Source organism: Suricata suricatta, chromosome 13 (genome assembly GCF_006229205.1).
Source record: "Suricata suricatta isolate VVHF042 chromosome 13, meerkat_22Aug2017_6uvM2_HiC, whole genome shotgun sequence".
Lineage (NCBI taxonomy): Eukaryota > Metazoa > Chordata > Mammalia > Carnivora > Herpestidae > Suricata > Suricata suricatta.
The window spans coordinates 26,692,480-26,717,968 of record NC_043712.1 but is presented as its reverse complement, the minus strand read 5'-3'; the positions used below and the strand labels follow the sequence as shown (position 1 = coordinate 26,717,968).

Sequence of the window (25,489 nt, the reverse complement as noted above, 5' to 3'; positions counted from 1 at the left end):
CAGAAGACCTGAAGCCTGGTTTTGTCTCTCCTACTAGCGTACCCATGTGAAGTCACTTCCCACTGTGGCCTCATGTGCTCACTTGTAATCTGTGGACAAAGACTAAATGACCCAGTCAGATCCCACACTCTGAAAGGGGAACAGCAGCCACTGTCACCATGTAATGGCCTCAAAAAGCATAATTACCTAAATCCTTTTTTGTGGGAAAATACTATATAACAATGATTTAATTATCATTACAACCCTAAGTAGTAGCATCATCATCACCAAACAGCAAACAAGGTAGGTGAACTCAGAGACACTAACTAACTTCCCAAGGTCACACAGTCAATAAGCTGCAGAACCAGAATTCACATCCAGGTCTGTATCTCCAAACTCATACTTTCCTGCACTATCTGCATAGTTTATGGGGAAGAATCTCTTGATTTTATACTTCTTGACTTTCTACTTCTTGATTTTACAGAGTGGGATAATTTCTTCCCTTCTGAGCAAGCAACTGTCAACACTGACAAACAGGCAATAGTGTAGCAAGTCTTCTCAATCGTTTGCCCATTTTTTCCTTTCCTCTGTGGCTACCTTTTTGTCAATTTGCAGTTAAACATCAATTTAGAGAAAAATCGTATTTCCAATAAGTTTATATGTCAAATGCATCTGGACGTATCATTTCTCAGGCTATGAAAACTGAATTTGCCCAGCTAGTTTTTTTGAACTCTGTCCCTCTTTTGCTGTCCTTTACGATAAAACTCACACACACACAGCACTGCTGCATGTCAGGCCCCATGCTAAGCATTTACTCACTTTAATTCTCCTAACAGCCCTGTGTTGCAGGCACGTTATCTTCATTCTAAAGCGGACTAGATGGAGGCAGAGAAGAAACCTGCCTGCAGACGCATGAGTGGCAAGAAGCAGGACGGGCAATGACATACAGAGAGTTTAGCCCCAGCATCCATCTCCTAACCACGACCCTCTCCTGCCTCCACTGGTCAGGGAGCCTGCAGCCCACCCACGAAGCCAGAGTCCTGGGCCTGGAACACCGCTCGTCACCTGAGCAAAGAATCCCTTCCGACTCCGTCTGGCAATCAGCAGCCTCTTCCACAGAAGGGCCACAAACTGCTGCTGTGTGAGCTTCCAGCCCGTCACTTGGTAGGAGCCTTTGCCGTCCATCCCGCTGAGCAGGTCTGTCTCTCTGGATTCTGCAAGAAGGTCACCTGTTATCTCACGCAGTTTTGACATCACCATGTTCCTCCCTCCAGCATCCTTAGCAACTATCTGGGAGGCTTGTGTTTGAAAGCAAAAGTCTCTCAAAAGTAAAGGGCTTTCAGGAAAAATTTGTGTCTGAGGAAAAGCTAGGACTCCAAATGTCCAACAGCAGCAGTAGTTGCCTTCCAGTTCTTGTCTGATGAGTACAGACAATGAAGGTGCCTTGAGACAGTGCAAGAGATAAGTCCACATGTAACTGTTTTACTTAGAGTCATTCAGATGAACCAAGTCATCCTTACTTTCTTAAAGAATATTTTATGTGACAGGCCATGCATTTAGGCCGACATAACTGAGAATACACGATGCTGATTTGTCTCCCATCCATTATATTCTTGGTAAAAGGCAGACACATTCAAATGATCTAAGTACTGACAATGTAAAAAGTCAAGGAGAACATGAGGGCCACACACCCATGTGAGCAGGACTGGGAGAGCCAGAAAGGTTTCTGCTCCAAACAACTGTACAAAACTCTGGATCTTAAATTAATGATTCCTAACTGAGGTGCTTTAACATCTTAACAGTATTTGTTTGACTTCTTGCCTCCTCTTCTCCATCTCCGAAAACACACAGGGACACACTCATCCGAAATATCTAAGTCTAAGGTACAATTAACCATAAAAGCTGGCATATTAAAAATCAGTCATCCATTTAAATGATATTCATTGAACAATTAAACACCTAATGAATTCAAGAAGCTGGGTCCCCACAGAAAAGATAATGAATGAATTCAGCGGATTAAGGGAGCATCCTTTTATATGAGTCTTGAGAGAAAGAGCTCAACTAAATGAAGAAAGCGGCGAGGACAGGTTCTTTCATGGGCTGCCCAATGCTGGGAAAGGGAACATGGCTTTTCTCATCTTCCCCCTTCCCTTTGGAACCCGTATGCATCTCTTATCCTGGGCTTAAGGCCATCGAAAGGAAACGTTGGAGTACACAAGACAGAAATTCACTTTCGAACAACGGAACACAGATCTTGCCCAAACAGACCTGGGTCTACATCAGAATCATTAGGATCAACGGCATCATCTTCAGTGAATGGGCGAAGACAGCTCTGCTTGTCCCCAAAGGCCCGTCTGTTTCGTCTTGCTGGCAAGGTGCCATCTGAAGGCAAAAGGAAAGGATTCCACATTTTATTTGTAACAAAACTAACCCGCCTCATCTGTCATGAATGTATACAGTAAAATAAGAATGTGATCAAGCAAGTCAAAGGGAAAGGCACAGTACTGCTGAGCCAGGACAGCCAGCAGGGGGCACTGCCCAGACCCTTAGATGGCTCCCCCAGAGGGTTACCTGAAGTCTCAGCGTCCACCCCACTCTCTTCAGCCACTTTGAGAAATATCTGAAAAATAGAGATGAGAATATTCTAAACACCACGTTATGAGAGCAACCATCACTGCCACAACTATTACATTATTGAGTAGCTTATAAGCCCCTAAAGACAAAAAGTAAAAGCTTTCTTTATTAATAATGCTTTCTCAGTCACTTGGGAGTGAAGGCATTTTTAACTGGAGAACATTTCCTCAGTAGTCAGGCTATCAATCCAAACAATCCTTTTCAAACTAAAGGCATGACATTAGAACACAACAGCAGAAGCAATTTGTTCTGAATCTACATGGAGCCCGTTAGGTGGCCTCTCCCAGGTCTATGGCCCCAAATCTCCTGAGTAAGCCAGCACCCTGATAATTCATCCAAGACACAATGATCAAATCCCCATCACTAGAAATATTATGTCAGGGATATATCAGAAGAGAAAGTCAACTAGCCAATGATTTCTAAATGCTGAACTAGAGACACAGCCTGGGAAGCTCATCATAAAAGCATAGACATTAAGGCCTTACCTCCAGAAATTCTGACTCAAAGACCCTGGCGCTGAGGCTTGGAGTTTTATTGTCAATAATATCCCCGTATGGATTTTGCTGCATGGCCAAGCTCGGGGACCACTTGGGCCAGACAACTTTTGTATCCCCCCAGGTCTATGATGTTCTGTCTTAAAAGGAGGTGCTGCTACACCATAAAAAATCCCTAATGCTCAGCTCAGCATCCCTGAGTGCCACTTTTTCATATTATGAGAATTAAGTCACAATTATTGTTAAAAAATGCACCCAGTTCAACGCCAAGCACACACAGATTCTCCATAAATGCAGTCACTATTTCCTATGCACGGCCATGACACAGCCACAGCAGGGAGCCATCCTAATACAGCTCTCCTGTAATCTCACACCACAAATGTAAAGGTTAACTGTGGCCAACAATAGCCCAATATCAATGGCCTAAGGGCTCAATAACCTGCTTCGTGATAATCCTATTCCCCTAGGAAAAAGCAGGCTGCCTGTATGGCCTTGGGACTGTGGGCTCTGCTCTACTCTGACAGTCACTTAACTTACTTCTTCCAGTGTAGTCTCTGAGATGCCGTAACTAGAGATGCCCAGGTCTGAGAGCCGGTCATCAATCTCATGGAAGAGTTCCACAAAGGCCCCCTCTTTGGCAGCTTCATAGGGCAGCACGTAAGTGAGCTCATGCCCAATGTCTTCCACTAGCCGGGCCTCAGCCACATGCTTCCTGATGAGGTTGGAGATAGCGGAGACATCTGTAGGGACCAAAGCACAGTGACAGCTCAGCCGGTTCAGAAGCCACACATGCAGGGCCAGCCATGCCCCACCTTCTCCCCTTGCCTACTCCTCAGAAGCCAGCTTCCCACACAGGACACCTGTCCCAGATACTTAAGTCAGTCCACATGCTCATCTCTGGACTGAGAGTTCCTGGGGGCAAGGACTGGGTCTTATTCACCCCTTTCTCACCAACGCCAGGCACACTGTAGGTTCTCAGTGCACTACGGGTGGGGAGAAGGATGGAAGGGCGGATGGGCGGGCATGCAAGACTTTCTGAGGTTGAAAACTTTGTGCCTACTGCCTCAACTCTATGATTCTTCAAGGGAAAACTTGAGTAGAGTTAAAGGATTCTTCACCCTCTCCTAACCTTCTTAGGAGGTTCCTTCTATTTACCTTAATAAAAGGGCTAATCAAACAGTTCATGGAAGGAAACATCTTCCTGGAAAAAGCCAGTAGGTAGAACTGGGCAGAGATGGACGCAGTAATAGCCGTCTGCTCCATATGTGTTACTGGTGACGTCGCCCTCCTATATACACCTCCTGAGGAAGACCCAGCAGGCTACTCCCCATCTCCTGGGTTCTCACTCTCCTTCACTCCTGAGCTCCAATCTCTCCTCATGCCTTGACCCTCAGCAACTCATCCCCGGTCTCCAGTGTCCAGCCAGATCCATTCCCCCAGGGGGCACCCCCCCACCCCCAATCATGTCAGCCTCTCGGGAACACTGCCCTGCCAGCCCCCAGGCCGAGCCCCAGGCTCCCCAGTAAGCATTAAGCCAATCTGCCACCAAGCTGCACCCTTCTCCCACAGCCACCCGGTCCCAGCCCAGCAGCAAACCTTGAGTCAGCGCCACCAGCCTCTGCACCTCTCCTCCTCTGCCTCCACTCTGCCCAGCTGGGGGAAGCTCAGGCACCACCTGAATAAGAAACCCCAGAGTCCTTACCGATGGTCAGCGTGTCACTTTCATGGTCGCTGCCCAGGCCAGCATCAGAACTGCTCTGAGAAACACTGTCCTCCTGATGGCAAAGAAGGAGGTGAGAATGGGTCAGGGACCGAGCAAGGTACAGCCACCAGCACCTTCGCCAGGGAGGGCTTCCATGAGGCTCTGTTGAGTGAGAACTGAAAAGGCTTCTCCTGGGAAGCTACGGACAGGGCAGCCATGGCTTCCGAAGCCATTGTCTGACACACATGTGCTGTGTGGACGGGAGGTCAGGAAGCGGAGCTGTCCACAGGACCGCGGCCTGCCAATGAATGCTATAGTCTGGCATTTGCTGACCTTCCAAGATATGGGATTTACCTGGCTAATTGGTCCAGTGCTTCTCAGGCTTTAATTTGTATTTAGTCACTCAGGGATCTTGTTAAAATGCAGATTCTGACTTAGTGAGTCAGAGCTGGGCCCACATTTCCTCCTTTCTAACAAGCTCCCAGGTCATCCCCAATGGTGCTGGTCCTCAGACCACACTTGGAGTAACCCGCACTAGTTAAAAGGTAAATAAGTAGACAGGAGTTGAAGGTTGGGATGTAAATGTTTTAGGTACCACTGGCTCCAAGAAACAAGTCATCCTCAAGCACAGACTGAGGAATAAAGGAAAACATACCTAGTTATTGGGTTCTGGTCCCACCTCTGTTATTTACTTACTAGATAATCTTGAATAAACTACATAATCCCTACAAGCCTCACTTCCCTAACCTGGGATGATAATCCCAATACCTCCCCTCCCAAAGCTGCTCTGCACTTTGAGACGATAGAAGTTAAAAAAAAAAAAAAGAAGTTTGTAAATGATAACAAGGCTACAAAGAATTAACTATTACCGTTATATTCTTTTATGCCCAGAATCTGGTAGGGTGAGTGTTGGCATGAAATCAGTGCTCAATAAATATTTGCTGTCTTGTAGGTTAAAAGTTAGGGTCAATGAGATCTTGGGGTAGTAAGCAGCAACGGCAGGGCACTGTGGAACTAGGGTTCCCCGCTCTTGTCAAGCCTTTTTCCGACCTTCTCAATCACTCCCTGTGCCTCCATAGGAAACAGAAGTGGGTTTCCACCAAGCTCGGACTGCAGGAACACAAGCCTCCTGAGCTTTCCACAGAAAAAGTATGATGTGACTTCAAAGGGACCATAGCATAGGGAGATGGTGACCCCCATGCCACTCACAGCCAACCAGCCCTGACTTCCTGGACCCGGCACCAGCCCAGCACTGAAAACACAACTCACCTTCTTCAGGTATGACACAGTGCTACTGCTATTTCTGCAGGAACTGAGGGAGGATTCCACATCCTTCTTGACCAGGGTCAGGTAGTAGCCTGTTCCCAGCTGGTTCTTCAGGAACAGGGAGGAGCCCAGGCAGCACAGCTTCCCATGGGAAATGATGGCAATTCTGTCCCCCAGGATGTCTGCTTCGTCCATGTGGTGTGTGGAGAGAATAATGGTGCGGCCTGCCAAGCACAAACACAAGGACATGGGACTAGGGAGGCCTGTTGGTTCTCACTGACAGAAGCAGCTGGAACTAAAGAAATCTTAGCAGGGGTGACCAAGGCAGAAGGACCTGGAAGCCTGTGTGGCCATGATCCCGAAGATGGCAAAGCCATCCTCACAGATTCTGCATCATCACAGAAAAAAGAACAGGAACATTCATTTGGGAATGTGCCACATGTCGTGTGTGAGAAGGCTGCATGCATTCTCCTGTAACTGAATCCTCTCTGAAGCAGGCACTGCTGTTATGATAGGTAAGGAAACTAAAAAAGTTACGTGACTCTTCCAAGGTCTCAGGGCTACAGCTGGCCCCAGAGTTCATGATCCTCATTTGCTCGTCTACTCTTTCGACACATACATGGCACCAGGTTGGGAACAGAGATGAACAAAGACGCAGCATCTGTTCTTGGCCATCTCAGCCTACAGGGGAATCTAGTTACAATAGACATGGCTGAGTTCTATGCTAGAGGCAGCTCTGGTGACCATGCCCTTTGTCCCCATTTCTTTTCTTTCTGGTCCCTATATCAGGAAGCCTAAATTTTAAGTGTCTTGTCAACCAGGACTTCCCCATCTATACCATGGGTGAGCACGAAACTTTAAGAAAATAAGTCTGAGGGGGCTCAGTCGGTTAAGCATCTGACTTCAGCTCAGGTCATGATCTCACAGTTCAGGAGTTTGACCCCATATCGGGTTCTGGGCTGACAGCTCAGAACCCGGAGCCTGCTTTGGATTCTGTGTCTCCCTGTCTCTCTGCCCTTCCCCTACTCAGATTCTGTCTCTCTCTCTCTCTCTCAAAAATAAACATTGAAAAAAAATTTAAAGACAGTAAGTCTGACAATTTCCTTGAAAAGCAATTCTGTTGCTCTAGCAACAACAGCCATGAGACAGCCCCAGCCATGCTTCTCAAGAGCCTCTCCATCCCTCCCTCCCAGTCCATAAGTCAAAATAAAAAACATCAGCTACCTTGTCGATATTTTAGCAGTAGTTCCCATATTCCCCTGCGGGAGTAAGGGTCCACGCCAGCTGTAGGCTCATCCAGAATGACAACCTTGGATCCTCCAACGAAAGCCAGAGCCACAGACAGCTTTCTCTTCATTCCACCTAGAAGAGAGAGAAAGATGTTCCAGGACTGGCCCCAGACAGCGAAGGCAGAGGTGTTGAGAGATGAATGGAGGCACCTACCTGGGGACAAGCCAAGGACCAATTTATGACCTACTCACCCACCCCATCCTACCCCCACTGGAACCCTGGGGCAGCTGTTGTTTCTCCAGGAGGTGTATGTGGGGGAGGCTGTTGGAGGAGGGGAAGTCACCTGAGAGCTGACTCGTTTTGCTTTTAAGTTTACTGGGCGGCAACCCAACATCCAGGGCCATTTGCTCCATCTCTGCTTTCACGTGCTTCTCTGAGAGCCCTTTCAGACGTGCATAGAACCAGATGTGTTCTTCCACAGTCAGCCTGGGGACAGAGGGCAGGTCAGATCTGCACCCCACTGGCTGCATCAGAATACAGTGCTTCCTGACCCAGAACAGAACAGGCATGTTTCCATCGCCCCCATCCCCACCCAAACCTTTTCTAACTTTACCAACATCTGAAAAATAATATGAAGAATCAAGATACAATAGTAAGTAACCACCTGAGCTGCTAAAGAAGCCAGAGCTGTAATGTGACAGATCCCTTCCAGACAATTCTCCACAGGCCTGGCCACCACACAGTGGGCAGTTGCAACTTTCAATCTCAGGACCTCAAAGGACCCACCCCGCAGCCCCAACAACCAAGAAACTGGCTCGGCAATCACCTGGAACAGCCCTCCTGAACATCAAAAGACCTCAGACTACACAAGAAGGGAAGTTCCTGTGGAGGAGACAGGCCTAAGCTGCTCACTTTAGGTAAGAGGAAATTGGGGCCTAGAAGGGGAGAAGTCTTTGCCCAAAGTCACAGAGCTCAGGTCTTTCTCTGCTCCAGCACAAGGACTCCCTGCAGGCCTGAACTGCAGACACAGCAACCTGAATGGAACCACTGCCTTGAGCAGGAAATGCTGGGCCATCGTGACAAAGGCCCTGAGGCACTGCCAGGTTCTGGGCAGTAGAGCCACAGCTGGCATCAGGGAGGCATGTGGTGGGGGAGGAGATGGGCTAATGGGCCCTCTGAAATGTCAGCAATGGAGAGCACTGCTTCCCAAGCCCTCATCCACCAGCTAGACTAAGGGATCTCTCCCACCCAACAATCACCTCCTCCTTTCCTAAAACAATGGACAACCAGGTCTCACCACACAAGGAGGTGAGACCCGCCACCCCCACAGAAGGTAAAATCCTCAAGTCCCACTCTGCCCATCACGCAGGACACACACAGCCAGGGAGTGCCTGCTTCTCACAGTGCTGCTGGGACTCACATGTCAAACAGCACGTTGTGCTGGGGGCAGACCCCCAGGTTCTGCCGGATGGTGCTCATCTCAAATCGAATGTCTTTCCCCAAGATGTAGGCAGTGCCCGAGGTGGGAGGGAACAACCCGGTCAGGATTGACCTGAGGACACAAATTTCCAAGTACAAGAGTCAGTGTTAATCCCTCTCCTCTGAAATGCTCCATGCCAGGCTGCAGACTCGGGACAGGCTGCCGCATGGTTCATGGTTCACGGGGTAGCAACCATCCCACATCCCCAACTGACTCCCACGAAGCAAAGAAGTCTTTGCCTTAGTGAATAAGTAGGAGCGCGCCTATGTGTTGGAAACAACAATATCAAGAGAAGTGTTTTTCAACAAAGATTCCAATTTGCAGTGGAAAGTAGTTTGAGGGGTGCCTGGGTGGCACTGCTGGGTAAGCGTCGACTCCTGATCTCAGCTCAGGTCATGATCTCACAGTTCGTGAGTTCAAGCCCCACATCGGGCTCTGTGCTGCCGATGCCAAGCCTGCTTGGGATTCTCTCTCTCCTTCCCTCTGTCCTTCCCCCACTTGTGTGCACATGCATGCTCTCTCAATATAATAAACTTTAAAAAATTTAAAACAAGGAAGTGCTATTTGAAACATACATTTTGTAAGTCTAAAATCATACTCATGAAGAATGGACAAACCAGAACAAGTTATTCAAAGATAAAAATCATTTTTGTGTTTGGCAGTAGAGCTTTTGTGTGCCTTTAATGTCTCCCTCTCTCTGCCCCTCCGCTGCTTATGCTCTTTCTCTCTCAAAAATAAACATTAAAAAAAACCAAAAAATAAACATTAAAAAACAAAAAATAAACAATATCTGCCATGTTCATATATTGATTTTGCATTAACAAAAGAAAAAAAAGAGGAAAGAAAAAAAAAAAAAAAAAGAACAGGAAAAGGTCATTATCCCCAAAGGCATATCCTTTGCAACGGTTGAGGGACCACATTGAAAGTCACTGAGGCTAACACTGGTGTTTATGGCCTGTGCTCCCCTCTGAGGCTGCCCACTGTAAGGTCTTTATAGGTCCCTATAGGTCCCAGAAAGACCTATATGGCCAGCTGTCCGGCTGTATTTCATACCTCTTTAGTGACAGCTCCTGGAAATCATTACTTCTCTCTAACATATCAAATCTTTCTTCCCACATGCTTGCTTCAGAGTTCTAACCAAACCGGCTCAAGAGGAGAACCTTTCTGAGCGCTGTCACAGCCTCATGTTCCAGGAACAGTGCAGAATTCTGAGAACTCAGTGGGAAAGGTCATCTAGAGGCTCCCAGGCAGTTTTAGGCTTACGAAATAACATCTAGTAAAAACCAGTGCCAGGAAATCGCTCTTGTGATTAGATAATATCCTACATTCATCAGCTCCTCATGTGCTCTGCCTCTGCCTCAGTGACCAGGGCAATGTCCTCACGTATGGGTTTCTAACTGCACTATGGAACCTTCCTGTGGCTGGCTGACTCTGAGAGCCGCACCCGCTTCTTACATGGTGGTGGTCTTCCCAGCTCCATTGTGGCCCAGGAAGGAGGTAATCTGGCCCTCATAGAAATTCAAGGCCAGGCCATCAACAGCCACCTTCATGCCATCCCGGTAAACTTTCATCAGGTTCTGAATAGACACGCCCAGCTTCAGGTGTGTGGGCTCCTCCTCCATGCAAACTGTCAGAAGGCAGAAGACGGGAATGAGCTCACAGAAAATACTGACAAGTGGAGCACAAAGACACAGCGGCTGTGCCTGGACTTTTAGAACTGTCGTCTCTCCATGGATACTTCTGGTTTCTCAGGCAAGCAGGCAACTAACATTTATTTAGAGTCTATTTGGGCAGTAGTGCTGGTGATGGAATTCACTGATAAAGAAGCATACACAGTCTATTGGAAAAAAAAGATCTGACAAGCATTTAGCATATAGGAGGCTGGGGGCACCTGGATAGCACAGTTGGTTAACTATCCAACTCTTCATTTCCACTCAGGTGATGACCGCATGGTTCATGGGATCGAGCCCTGCACTGAGCTCCGGCATCAGTGTGGAGCCTGCTTGGGATTCTCTCTCTCTCCCTCTCCCTTGGCCCCTCCCCCTGCTCATGCACACATGCACCCCTCACAAAATAAACTAAAAATAGATATAGAAAGAAGGCTAAAAATGGTTTTCAAAAACGTATCGAAAAATGCCATGGAACTGAGGAAGAGCCAGCCCATGAAACACTACTCAGCAATAAAAAGGAAGGAACTATTGATACACATCACAACTTGGAAGGATCTCAGGGGAATTATGCTGAGTGACAAAAACCATACTATATGGTTCCATTTAAATCACACTCTAGAAATAATAAAATGTACAAGTGGAGAACAGCTTAGTGGTTGGCAGGTGGCAGGGACTGGGAGGAAAGGAGGTGGCTGTGGCTTTCAAAGGGCAGAATAAGGGGGTCGGTGTTGATGGAACAGTTCTGCATCTTGAATGAGCTAGTGATTACATGGATCTTCATGTGACAAAGTGCACAGAACTAAGCACACACACATGAATGAGTCCATGTAGAACTGGTCCGATCTGAAGAAGATCTACCAGTTGTACCAATATCAATTTCCTGCTTTTGATACTGTGTCATAGTCATGCAAGGTGTTCCCACTGGGGGAAACTGAATGAAAGACACAAGGAAACCATCCCTCCCCTCCCCCATACTATTTTTTGCAACTTCCAGGAGTCTGTCGTATTTTAAATAAAAAGGCTTTTTGTTTGTTTTTCAGAGCCATACAATCTCAGAAGAGGAAGGGACTGACCACCTAGGAATCTAGAACTGCTCAGGGAAAGGGGTACAGAACTAGATCTTGAGGAAGAAGTAGTAATTTAGAGTGCAGGCAAGTTAGAGAAAGGGGATCTTCCATGAGAGGACACAGCCATGTACAAAGGCATGGAGATGTGGGAGAGCATGACATGCCCTGGCGACTGTAAGCAGTTCTGGGTGATTGATTCAGAATTAGGTGTAGATGGGAGTTTGGGCCAGAAGAGTAGGAACAGCAGAAGAGGCTGGGACAGTGGGCAAGGCAGGTTGTAAGTAGTCTAGTGTGTCTGCTAAGGAACGTCAGACTTTTCCACTGGTAACTACAGGAAGGCACAGAAGAGATCAGCAGAAAAGGGATATTAACTACTTAAGAAGCCACGCTGAACACAAAGATAGTTTCTCTCCAAGAACCCAAGCCAACAGCCCAGAAGGCAAAGCCTTTGCTAGAGTGTGGGCACCTCCACCAACATTCAGGAGCCGGGAGGGGATTAGGGCTCTGGGTAATGAAGGGTGCGAGGATCAAGAAGCACAGGCCGAGCTCTGGCAGCCACTGTGTCAGCCTACACAGGTTCATCTATCTATCACCATGACAAGGCAGACAGTGAGGTTATGGTTCCACAATCACAGGTGTCTCTATCTCTTCCTCCTAGCTACTAATTTATCAGTAAAAGTGTGTGTTGGAAGGAGGTGTATGTGTGTAAGTATAGAGATCCAGGACCTCTTTCCTAGAAGCCAAGAAAACAAAGGCAATGTCCCTCAGGGACCCAGACAGCAACTCCCCAGTAAGTCAGCAACAGCACCGAACACAACTGGCATGGGAGAATCTGGAAAGACTGCATGTGATTTCTCTACCCTCTAGAGTGGTTTTACATTCTCTAAGGGGAAAAAGCCATCCTTTGCCCCGACAGTCAGTGTGGGGGGCGGGGCGGGGAGCAGTGGGAGGGGCCCAGGGCGACAGGCAGGTCAGCGGCACTTACTTTCCGATATTCCCTTCTGGCTGGAACCAGGGTGGCTCTTCTCCTCGCTTTCCTCGCCGAACCAGTAGGATTTGGTGCAAGGAAAATACCAGGGCCTGGGTATGCCATACTGGCCTGAAAGCAACGACACAAACCAAGATGTAAGACAAGTTTGGCAGCATGCTAGCATTCCCGAGGTATCCCAGCCAAAACTACTCCCTCTCTGACACAGCCTCCGGAGATGGGACAGACTGGGATGGTGGTAGGGGGACCTAACGCCTGCTGAGACCTACTAAATATAACGTACATTCTACGCCTCTCTGAATCCTCTAACAACCTCGCGAGGCAGGCTTTCAGCCCCATTTTACAGATGAGGACACTGAGGGAGAAGTAGCCCATCCAAAGTCACTCACCCAGTAAGTGAAGAACTCAGAATCTGAATCTAGATCTATATGATATAAAATTGCATCTTCTGAGCAGGAAGCTCAGGTAGAGGTCATAAAGATTTCATATATACTCCCTTACAGGAAAATCAGGTGAACCAGAAAATGTTACACCTCACTCTCGCAGGATGTGATCTACATAAGAATGTATCCAAAGCAAGTCTTGGTCAAGGAGATTTATTAAGGGAAGTACGAAAATGAATTTTTATGAATGCTAATTTGATTGAATCACAGGTAAGGGCTTAGAGCCAACATCTCTTACTATTCACAAGCAGTACTCAGGCAACAGAACTTCTCCTGTGGGAATTCTGGGGACGCAGAATCAGAGAACTGGGCCAAATTGGAAGGAGCAACCTCCCGGACCAGCTGACCCAGTGTTACCCAACCGGGTTCACCTCCAAGCACTAACACTTACCACCTGTGTGTCCACAGGCAAGGTACTTCTTTGACTCATAGTTCTCTCATTTGCAAAAAAATGTTTATAAGAGTAAATCCCAATGTATACATAATACTTTGCAGAGCGCCTGGCGGACAGCGCTTGAGCAATGAGAGCTATGTCAGTAATAAGAGTTACACTGTGAGCATCAGCTGCTCCTCCTTGGATTGCTCGGCTTGGCTCTGAAGCCCTAGCCACTTTCCAGGGTGCCCCGGGCTCTGCGAAAATTCCAGCACAAACGGGAGAGCTCTGCTTCCAGAAGTGACATTTCCCTAGCAGATGGCTCAAGCGGTATGGAAGCTCTGTATACCTGGAAAGACAGCCTCGATGTACCACGTCATCACTCCATAGATAAAGGTGTCGAACAGCATCATGGAGACCGACGTGGTGAGGTTGAAGCCATCTTCCTCCATGGGGCTCTCAAACAGATTGTCCCACTGCACTCCAACGCCCTGCTCCTCAAAAAGGGCAAAATACTCACAGCCAAACCCAAAAGCCACAGGAGACAGCAGGCTCTGTTAGAAGGAGGTAAAAGTCACTTATCCATCTCCTTGTCTCTCATTTTCTATCATTTCTAATATAAATTCCACCCAGAGAAATTTGAATTTGCAAAATGGATCAATTACAAGATATGGAAGTATTCACCTACAGATCTCTCGAGGGTAGTGGGCTCACTAACAGCATATAAAAGGATTCTATTTATAACTGCTCATTATGCACACACATTTCAGAAATGCATGCATGATGGAGCATAAAACTTTTAGAATTTTATGCTTCCAAAGATGCCCCAAAGCCTCAGCAATCTTGCACCATCCCCCCCCCGCTCCAGATACACACACACTCTTCCTCCTGTTCTCAGCTTGGACTGCAAACAGCAGGGGCAGCTGTGCCTGCAGCCACTGCCCAAGGGCGGCCGCTCACCACGAAGATCTTGAGCGTGAAGCCCACATAGTCTTGCCACGCCACGCACAGGACGTAGGGCAGGTAGAGAATGAAGTAGATGATGCCCCCGCAGGCTGCCGCCAGGTTGGCTCTGGAAAAGAGCGTGCTGATCAGGAAGCACTGCAGGATGGTGACCACGGCAAACACCGACAGGAAGACAAACACCACGCTGGGGTCGCTGTAGGGCAGCAGGTTTCCTAACTGGGAAAGAAGAGTCCTATTAAACGTGCTGCCCCAACAAGCAAGCACATCCTCGCACCGTCTATGGGAAGAGGCCAGGGCTTACTCACATTCATCTCAGAGATAATATAGGGGAACAGTGCTGCCTACTGCTCTGATGAAGAAATGGAGGCTGAAACAGAAGAATAGTGACTAGCCCAAGACCACACGGCAAAGTAACAGCAGAGGCAGGAATGGAAGAGTCCAGGGCTGAGATTCACTCAGGTTCAGCCTAACGGACAATTCTGTTCTTTGTTTCTCCAAGAAATACTACTGCCTGGTTTCTCCTCTTATAACGACTAGGACTCTCCTTCACCATGAAGAAAGAGTTTTGGGAGACAGCAGTCTAGAATTTCCCCTTCCAAAAGCCATGGAAAATGGCCAGGAAATCATCTTATTCCCTCTTGGTAACCTACCTTGGGTTCTGCATTCCCACAGTCATCCAAACCCTTGTAAACCTTTCCAATTCTCTCAGCCCAGCTCATCCGGGTATTTCTAAGCAGGACCAGCCAGCACATGGTCCCAGAGCAGTGCTTACCCACCAGCCACAGGACCCCTGCCTCCCACCATGGAGCTCCACCTTTGCAGTCAGATATCAGAGCACAAGAGGGGGTTGATTTTAGCAAGCACCACTCCGTCCTACTGTTGGGTGACCTCAGTGAGGCCCTTCATTTTCCTTGACCTTATTTGCTTAACTGGGTTAGTGAAGCTACAATAAGAAAGCACAGATGAGGTGCTTTAGACAGTGCTTGGCAATCAGTAAGTGCTCTTTGTAATTAACAGTAAATAGTATTCAACTAAACGTTAGTTCCTATCCCTTTGCATTCCCCTCATCTTGAAAACATTTATTTTTACATGACACATCCTTAAAATAAATGGTTGTAAGCAAAGAAAATTAGTATATAAACCTATTAATATATGGGATAGACTCAGAACAGCACTTCCCAGAGTCCCCTTAGAGGACTGTTGCCTAGCGGACACAGCACACAGCTGTCAACTAGGTGTCAACTCCTCTGGGTCTGTCACACCCACAGAAAGCTGCCTGGCCCTGGGTCACATCATTCCAATGACTGATTGAGGGTCCTGGGGTACGGAATTTCAGGGAAGGCCTTGGGACTGGGTATTTCAGCTCAATGAGGGACAATTCCAGTGAGCGGTATAAGCTCCGAAGTGCCCATGGGGCTGGCCCTGCAGTGCACTTCATACCTCCTCCCCTTGCTCAATCCTGCATACTCCCCATCCCTCCCATAGATGCGGAACCCTAATAAATACCAATAAATGCACCACACTCTGTCTCAGGCTCTGCTTCCAGAAAAACCTAACCTGCAATAATACAGATCTCTCAGATTACGGTTTTTATAAATTCTCGCAGAATCACTACCCAATACAACTAAGGAAAAGAACAGCTCTCAGATGCTCCCATGGACCACCGCCAACCAGATGTCATGGCACAGTAAGTGTGCCTACCTGGGAAGCAAGAGCCCTGGGTTCTAGCCCTGCTCACCCGCCAGCCAGCTGGGCTGACCCCTGGGCAAGTCACTGCCCCTCTCTGGGCCTTTCTCTTCCCGAATATGAAATGAGGATATTTCAAAAGATGACATGTATGACTCCTTCCCTCCAAAATACTTTGCTTTACACCTCACACAGCATGTGTGTAGAGGAACCCCTGACACCAGGGAGCTGACGCGGCAGTCTTACCTTCAGGATGACCACCAGCAGGCCAGCGCTCACGAGCAGGGGAATGAGGCTGCTGATGAACCAGCTGGACCAGAGGATGCCGCTGTCCAGGCCCATGATGCGCATGGTCTCCTTCAGCCGTGCCTCCTTCTCGTACACGATGCCCTTGATGATCACGGCCACGGAGTAGATCCAGGCCAGCGTCATGAACAGAGGCATCGACCGGCTCATCACCCGCAGGAAGCTGGAGGCCCCAGGAAAGGGAGGAGAATTATGGGGAATGAAAATTGGGCTCAGAGGCCAGGGTCCCTGAGCTTGCGTGCGGGAGGAACCCCCAAGACGGAGTCCACGAGGGACGGGCCCTCCGGACTGTGAAATGTACATGTTATCAAACGCTTCGTGAGGAGCACAATGTGCAGACAGACCAACGGAATGCTGCCAAGTATGATTTCTTTGGGGCCTGCTTTAGCCACAAGGTAACTACAAGGTGCACATTACTTTAAAGTACCAAAAAAACCCAAAAAACCAACTCCTTCTCTCACAAAAGTTCAACATCTCCAAGGTCATCTCACTTTTGACTTGCACAACTTTTATCACAGATAATGTAGAAACAGACTGCAGGCAGCTCTTGTCAATAATATTTCAGATTCCAAACTAGAAGAAATGTGGCACTGTGATGTAACAGGGACACAGAATTTGGATGCTGGGACTTGACTATTTATGCACTTAGCTATGTGACAATAGGCAAAGGCCCTTAATGCTGGTAAGCCCCCATCCTGTCCTCCTCTTAAGATATCTTTCCTAGAGTAAATCTCAGCTGAGGGGTCGGGCTGGGGGCAGGGGTGGGGTGGAGGTCTTTGGAAAACTCCGGCTAATCTCTCTGAAGGTAAAATACAGGATGATTCCAGGTGACTTGGAAAAGCTAGCATGAGCCATGTGAGGAAACCATTGCTCAATGCAAAGAATAGAGCAAATAATATAAAGAGGCTTCCTGCTCCTTCAGCACTCCGATCTCTACACACACACCAGAGATTAAGAGAATTTCTACAATTTGGAAGAAACATTACACATCTCAGATGCCCACAATAACTACACCTCTGCCTGTTCTTTCTTACAAGAAATCATTAGATCCAAAGGCACAGTTCCCATGAGATCTTGGCAACTTAGTGACTAAGTACCAAAAGATTATCTAAAGTCTAAGATTAAAAAAAGGCCTTGTTCAGTCTTAGTTGGATTGTTTCAAAATGTGATTTACCACTTACAATGAGAAAGTGGACAAACTGACATGGAATCAGTTTTTATGGGTCTAGATCACTGTTTCTGTGTTTGGGGAATATGTATCTGTGTGTATGTGCTTATACATGTTTGTCATAACACTTTAAATTTGCAGTTTGAGCAAGCTTTGACCAAAAAGGGAAGGATGTAAAAAAAATGTAAGTGCTGGGGGCACCTAGGTGGCTCAGTTGGTTAAGCTCAGTTCCGACTTCAGCTCAGGTCATGATTTCACGGTTCATGGGTTTGAGCACTGCATCAGGCTCTGTGCTGACAGCCTGGAGCCTGGAGTCTGCTTCAGATTCTGTGTCTCCCTCTCTCTCTCTGCTCCTCCCTCCCTTGCACTCTCTCTCAAAAATATATAAACTTAAAAAATTTTTAAGGGGCGCCTAGGTGGCTCAGTCGGTTAAGCCTCTGACTTAGACTCAGGTCATGATCTCGTGTTCGTGGGTTCAAGTCCCACATCAGGCTCTGTGGTGACAGCGCAGAGCCTGGAGTCTGCTTCCTATTCTGTGTCTCCCTCTCTCTCTCTGCCCCTCTCCACTCATGCGCTGTCTCTGTCTCAAAAATAAATAAAACATTAAAAAAATTCTTCATATTAAAAAAATATATGTAAGGGCTGGTAACTATGGATAAAAAAGGAAGGAGGGTGCCTGGGTGGCTCAGTCAGTGAGGCCTCTGACTCTGGATTTCAGCACATATCATGGTCCCACAGGTTTGTGAGATCGAGCCCTGTGTCAGGCTCTGTGCTGACAGCATGGAGCCTGCTTGGGATTATCTCTCACTCTCCCTCTTTACCCCTCCTCTCTCTCAAAATAAATATTAAAAAAAAAAAGGAAAGGAAGATTACCAGTATGTGCACACGTGTGTCACTGATACGGCTGGAATGGGCAACTGCCTACACCTGGCATCTTATTTCTTAAAATATTCACTGAATTTCAAAAAAGATTTTCCTGACCAATATCAACACATCTCTAAAATAAAATCAAAGCATTCTGTCTCCTTCGGCACGTATGCACATACCTGTGCGCGCGTATGTGTATGTACGTGTGTGTGTGCTCTCTCTGGGGATACAGTTAACCAGGGACGAGAAGATGGTGGCTTAGTGGCAACTTACATGTCATCGACATAGCAGGGGTAGGGCATCTGCTGCACATAAACACCGGCTTTCTTCTCGGTGCCGGTCAGCACCCTGATGACCGCCTGTTCCACCACATCTTGCAAGTAGGCAAAGCCTCCCCAGACGTACCGCATATCCTCAAAGGGGTCAGCCCGAGGACCCGGGTCCCAGTACCTAAAACCGAACCACAGGTGATCATGTATTCATTAGAACTAGACACCAAAAGAAAGCCAGGGGCGCCTGGGTGGCTTAGTCAGTTAAGTGTACAACTCTTGATTTCAGCTCAGGTCATGATCTCAGGGTGTGTGAGTTTGATCTTTGCGTTTAGCTCTGCGCCGACAGCATGGAGCCTGCTTGGGATTCTCTCTTTCCCCCCCCTCCCTCCCCTCCCCTACTCACACTCTCAAAATAACTAACCATTTTTTAAATAAATTAATTTTAAAAAAATTTTAAAGCTAAGCACTCACAATCCTGCCACCATTACAAAGCCACTATTTCATTTCTGCTTCTTATTTTCTGGTCTCAGCAAACATGGGCACATATTTTTAAACAGATATAATCAGAGTGGGCATACCGACTTGTTGGTTTGGTTTTCCCCTCCTTCCTTTGCTACCTAACATTGCATCAAGTGGACAGACCAAATTTTGCTTCTTTACTTTTATTTGCCCTTTTCTGTAAAAATGGATAATGCTAGCACAGGGAACCTGGAGCCTTTTCTTTTCTTTTTTTCCTGTTGATTTAATGCTGTGGGATTAATTCTCTTGAGCAGAAGTGCTGAATCAAAAGATATTTTATAACCTTTCAAATAACAGTCTCTAAGCAGTGAATGTGCCACTTTCACCAAAATCATGCCACCAATTTGAGTTATTTTTTAGTGGTATTTCTACCATGCTATTAGTTAAAATGAAGTGTCTCTAGTCTAATAGTTGCTCTTGACATCCCTAAACTGGCTGGTGTGGCGGGATTGAACTCACCCATCTTTGATTTTATTTGTCCTCTCCACATTGTCAATGTCCATTCGGATCTTGTACTTGACATGGTGGGGCAGCTCCACACTGCCAGGCGTGATCCCGGTGAACACGATCCCAGCCCAGAACTTCCTCTCATCCAGCAGCTCCATGGACTTGTTGATGAGCCGGACCTCCGTGGCTATTGGCTCGAGCTTGTTCAGGTTGACACACTGACAGAAGAAGAACAGCCTTCATCAGAACACTGGTGGCCAGGGAGGACTCTCCTGAGAGGGACGTGCTAGATGCGTGCATTTTTATCCCCCCTCTCTCTCATCCTCCCAATACTCATGGAGAACGGAGTCTTTTGTTTTTTAACTGTGACTTAAGAGAAATGCTGGAGGCTCTTAGAGATAAGTTACTCACATTGATCTTTGTGGAGGGAAAGAGGTTGAAACAATGGCCGTACTTCATTCTCCTGTTTTCTTGACAATTCTGAATCCTAACTAACCAAGTAAGAAGACCAAACCAAACCAAACAAAACAAAAAAACACAAAAAACCACTCACTCACAAAAAAAAAACCACCTTATTTGTCCCTATTAAGCACATAATTTTTAAAACTAGATTTTTAAAATGTCATTTATCCTATTAGATTTTCGATGAATTTAATAAATAATGCCTTTTTAAGGGCACGCTTTCTTGTCATTAGGTTTTTTTTTAATGAAAGACAATCTGTTTATTTTTTGTTTTTTTAATTTAATTTTTTTATAGTTTATTGTCAAATTGGTTTCCATACAACACCCCGTGCTCTTCCCCACAAGTGCCCTCCTCCATCACCACCACCTCTTTTCCCCCCTCTCCCTTCCCCTTCAATCCTCAGTTCGTTTTCAGTATTCAATCATCTCTCAGGTTTTGCATCCCTCTCTCTTCCCAACTCTTTCCCTCTTCCTCTCCCCATGGTCCTCCATTAGGTTTCTTCTGTTCTCTTGTTAGACGTATGAATGCAAACATATGGTATCTGTCCTCTGCCTGACTTATTTCACTTAGCATCTTGTCATTAGGTTTTGAGCTATAAAAGCGTGGGAAAGCCTAGAAGACAATGGACAAAAACACTCTTGAGGGAAATAAAATAAAGCTAGAGTTAGGTCTGTTTATTCATGCATTCACTCATTCAACTAACATTTATTAAAATGTGCCTTTTGTACACCAAGCCCTGTGCTAGGTTTGAGGGATACTACTAGAAATAAGACTAGACATTACATCTTAACTTTCCAACAATCCAAATCTTACTGCACCATCTCAGAAAAAGAAGCCGAAGACTTTCTGAATGATCCATGGATCAGATCCTCACCTCCATGAAACGAGAGATGGTCTTAATTGCCTGGTTGGTCTCATTGAAGGCTTCTCTCCAGGTATACACAGAGCCATTAGCAGACTGGACATCCTCTGGGTGCTTGGCCAAAAATGCCAGGATGTCTTTAGCGGTCCAACCTAAGCCATCCAATTTCTGTTCCCAAAACTCGTCATTGCTTCTGCTGTCCAACAGTGTCTGCCATTTCAATGAGAGAGTACAAGCAATAAACACCAATGAAATCTGGATACTAAGTCTTACAGGATTTACAAAACCTAACTATTCACATATGTTGTCTTTTTTTTTTTCTTCTTCACAGAAAACTATAAGGTAGTAATAGTTTTCCCATGTTACAGGTAAGAATATGGAGATTGGAGGGGAAAAAAAGGTATGATTTTAACCAAAGCTGAGTCACAATGCTAACAGGCATGGAGCTGAAACTCAAAGTCAGACTAGTCTGGATCTAGTTTCTACATGTTTCCAGCCTGGCTTCACAGGAGCAACTACAGTAACAAAAATGATCATACTTACTCTGTACACTTTTTATGCTAGGTCTATATGCTTTACCTCATACAAGCCCATAAAGAAGATCTGTCTTAAAAGTTCCTGTTTTTACAGATGGGAAAAAAGTTTTACAAGTTCAAGTCCCTAACCGAAGTTCACACAACTTCACACACAATGTGTAATTCTACCACATCTTCCCCCTGCATTATATCGTCTTCCTCTTTTTAGACTCAAGCTGATGACTCCTCATAATGGCCTTATATCAAAACTAATTAGACAAACCCATTTGTGCTGCTTAGTCTGGGGAGAGGCTGCCACTGTAAAACCAAGTGAAACTGCCGGATGCGTGGATGGCAATGTGAAAGAGACCCGTCTTCCATTTCTCGTTCCCTAGCTGGTTGGTTTCCCACGTGTGTCAGCATGGAAGAGAAGGACAATCCAAGCTAGTGTTCAACCAGTAGATCCAGAGGCCTGGGGCAGAAGCCTGCACAGTGCGGCCAGAATAATGAGGCCACGCCAAACCCAGCTCGTGGACAAGGAGAAGTGGGTACAACTACTGTCACAGCTCTGTGAGGAAAGAGGAAACTCTGGACCCACTGAAGTGGAATCTCTATGGAGCCAAACACTGCTACTTTTTAAATCACTCTTCTTTCCACTAACAATTTAAGTTTTCCCCCCATGTGGCTTCATATTTATTATTTTAACGGGAACATAATGGTTTTACGGAGTATATATACTATAATTCCATTAACTATTCCCACACTAAGAATTTAGCCTATTTCTAATTTCTCACAATAACAATTATTATAGCAATAACATTTCCTCTCATACAGTGACTTCTTTCTTTAAATTATTTCCATAGGATCCATCCCTGAGGGTGTATGGATTAGAGATACACGGGATAGCACTTTTTTATGGTTCTTTGACATTTTCATTCCAAATTGCTTTCCTATAGGGGATAGCAATTTATACTGTCATCAGTGAGATATGTAAGTATTTTTGTTAACATAATAGATACAGGTTTTTACCTCACAGAAGTTCTCAGGGGTGTGCATTACTAATTCTGAGATGACTTTACTTGGACACTTGAACAAGTAAGCACAGAATAAAGACACATGGCATTAGGGTTGAGGCCTGCTCTGCTCTGTATGGCTTCGGAGCAACACGGCTCATGGCAAGACATGAAAGACGTGCCAGCGAGACTACTCATCACACGGCCATTCTAGGGCACTTAAGGGGATCCAGCGACCTAAAATCACCCTGGGAGCAGTAGCCAGGGACGAAGCAGCACCTCGAGGTGAAGGAGGCAAAGAGCAGCTCAGAAAGGAGAACAGTTTGGTGTCAGTGGGTTCTAGGACTCAACAAAGTGTCTCCAGATCTGGGGGGCCAGGAGGTGATCCAGTGCATGTAGATAGAGCTGGAAACAGTAGAAAGATAAGAGTTGCCACAAAGTAGACTGGTGGTTGGCAGGGGCTGGAGGTGAAGAAAATGGGTACAAAGTTTCAGTTACGCAATTTGAGTAAGTTCTGGAGATCTGGGGCACAGCCGGATGACCATGGTATGTGAAACCTGCTCTCCGTATCTGAGGTGATGGATATGATAATTAGCTTGATTGTGAGGATCATTTCAAAACATATACTACATTAAAACACATTGTATAGCCTATGTATATATATATATTTTTTTGTCAATTCAATAAAGCTGAAAAAAGACATACAAGAGCTATTCCAAAAGAAGCAGAAGCCTCAGGTGCCACCTCACACACTAGACACGAGGAGGGCACAGAGGACTGAGGAGCCCAAGTTTGTGGAGTTAGACATACACTCCTTAAGAGAGAGAAGAAAGGAGATGAGGAGGTTCCTTCAAGTTCCGCCCACAGGCTGAGGAGTCCCTAAGTCAGTGTCCCCAGCTTAGCCATCTCCCTGCACTCCAAGCCTCAGCCCCCATGGGGGTACTGGACATCCCCACTGTCCATCAGCTAGAAATCTTTCCCCTCTACAATCAAGCGGCCGCGAGGCTTCACCTCCTGCTGATGCCTTGGCCACCCACTTAGATGGTCTCCACCTGGTCTCTGCCTTCCATTCTTCCACACTCCAAGCCACCTGCCATATCAGATTAATGTATCTACACCTCTCCTTACTTAAAACCCGTTCATGATTCCTCAGAGCTTAAAGTAAACATTCTTGGCTTTACGCACAAGGCCTTCCAAACCACATGCCATGCCTTTCTCCCCATCCACAGTTCCTACATTTCTTATTGCACATCCTGTGTTTTCCCAGAAGAATCCCTAACGAATGCCATGGCCATATTTACAAGTGTTTTGTCTTCTCAGAACTGGGAGTCTGTGAGTTGCTGAAACATCCAAGCCAAACTCTCCATCTAATATTATATATTATACTTCCATTAAAAATTTTTAAATCAGGGGTGCCAGGATGGCTCAGTCAGTAGAACACATGATTCTTCATAATGGGCATTATGAGGTCAAGCTCCAAGCTGTGCATAGAGAGTACTTAGAAAATAAAATAAAATATTTTAAAAATTTCTTAAGTCAATCAATCAGAGGGGAAGCATCCATCTGCCTACAGACTAAAACTCGTAGAGTCCCTTAAACAGGGCCCCTCATAATCTTCTGAGATGCAGAAGTCTGGATTCAAAGGAAAGGACCGGGAAGAAGAGGCAAGAGACCACACCTAGATCTAAGGGGCTGTGGGGGCTGGATCATGTAATCCCTTTTAGAGGAGAGACTGGAGCCCAACAGAGACCCATCCTTGAAGGGCATGACTTGTTATTATGAGTCAGCAATAATTCCATATATCGATACAAATTATTCTTTTTTTCCTCACCAAAGTCCCTTAGTTTTTAAAGGCCCCAATTTAAGAATTCTGCATATGTAAAAGCACTAGAGCAACAATGAGGACTCTAGCTTTCCCATCACTGGAAGGCTGCCTAGGTTTCTTCCCCCAGGCCCAGGGCATCAAGGGAGAGTACCTTTCAGGTAGGTACCGCCTCTAAAATTCAGCTGCCCCTCTGATCAGTGAGGTGTCAGGATAGGAAACCTGGTAAAATCCATCCTGCTTCTTAATGGCAGCAGAAACAAAAGAAAGAGGCCTCCCTCACCATGGAGATAGGAAATAGTCTAATGATTCTCTGACTCAGCCCAAGACAGGGATGATGTGATTAAATGGCACTCAGGCTCAAACAAAGGAAATACTCTGTTCTTGTTCAAACTCCTCCTCTTTTGAATCCAATTGTCTCCGGAGCACTTTTCCCTTTCACGTGGCTCAGAAGCACTAAGTGCAACTCCCCTCCACACCTTAACGCCACTCTGCACTCACAGAGCACCTTGGGAGCAGGCATCTCTGCCCAGTCTAGAGGTCAGACCAGGTCCTCGCCCCATGCCTCTGTTAAGACCTACACCAAGATGTAGGAAGGCTAAATAAAATGCCAAGGTTGGCTGTAGAAGAAATGACAAAGTTGAGGTCCTATAATCATCAATACCAATCCTCGCTAAGCTTCTTAGAAAACTGAATTTTGACCACCAGATACATGGATGCTGATGTGCATGACACAGCATTTTCTGGGCCCCATCACCTGCAGCTTGAGCTACGCTTAATACCTCCAACTGGTTAAATGTAAGAATTCTCATCTCAGTCACTTCTGGGAAAGTGACCAGAAACTCACCTCTCTAGCATCAAGCTGGCACACAGTAACCAGAGGGATACTCACCCGAACAAGGTCCATTTCCGGGTTACTCTCCATGAAGGTCCAGATCTTGGGGCTCAGCTCTTCCCACATGCCTTCCAGATCATGAAACACAGCCAGTTCCTGAAAGGTCTTATTCACCTGGAGCCAGGTAGGGAGCAGGGGCAGCAGGATAAAAGGAGAGGAAGACCCATGAGACATGCAGCTACCCCTGACAAGATGCTCCATCACGGTTTCCAGTCTTTCTCAACCCCAAGAAGAATCTGCCTGAAGCTATGATTCAAATACCCGAAGCTGGAGAGCCAGCCCTCCTAGTCGGCTCTGGCCTGGGTCACACTCTTTGGAAACCCCAAAAGAGCCATAAGTTTCCTCAATATAATCCATTTGAA

General features: G+C 46.4%; 1 protein-coding gene across 1 annotated transcript in view; it reads right to left on the bottom strand.

Annotated features, from left to right (window-relative positions):
* The window catches only part of ABCA1 (ATP binding cassette subfamily A member 1), a 128,189-nt gene that overhangs the window by 28,202 nt on the left and 74,498 nt on the right, over positions 1-25,489 (bottom strand). Inside the window, exons 11-28 of the mRNA XM_029919638.1 lie at positions 25,125-25,241; positions 20,895-21,092; positions 19,570-19,775; positions 18,593-18,769; positions 16,225-16,447; positions 14,287-14,508; positions 13,676-13,880; positions 12,508-12,621; positions 10,241-10,412; positions 8,726-8,857; positions 7,649-7,791; positions 7,300-7,437; positions 6,079-6,299; positions 4,810-4,882; positions 3,645-3,847; positions 2,551-2,599; positions 2,248-2,361; positions 1,045-1,193 (exon numbers count right to left, since the gene is read on the bottom strand). Coding sequence (XP_029775498.1) covers positions 1,045-1,193; positions 2,248-2,361; positions 2,551-2,599; positions 3,645-3,847; positions 4,810-4,882; positions 6,079-6,299; positions 7,300-7,437; positions 7,649-7,791; positions 8,726-8,857; positions 10,241-10,412; positions 12,508-12,621; positions 13,676-13,880; positions 14,287-14,508; positions 16,225-16,447; positions 18,593-18,769; positions 19,570-19,775; positions 20,895-21,092; positions 25,125-25,241 — 2,856 coding nt within the window. The remainder of the gene's footprint in view (positions 1-1,044; positions 1,194-2,247; positions 2,362-2,550; positions 2,600-3,644; positions 3,848-4,809; positions 4,883-6,078; positions 6,300-7,299; positions 7,438-7,648; positions 7,792-8,725; positions 8,858-10,240; positions 10,413-12,507; positions 12,622-13,675; positions 13,881-14,286; positions 14,509-16,224; positions 16,448-18,592; positions 18,770-19,569; positions 19,776-20,894; positions 21,093-25,124; positions 25,242-25,489) is intronic.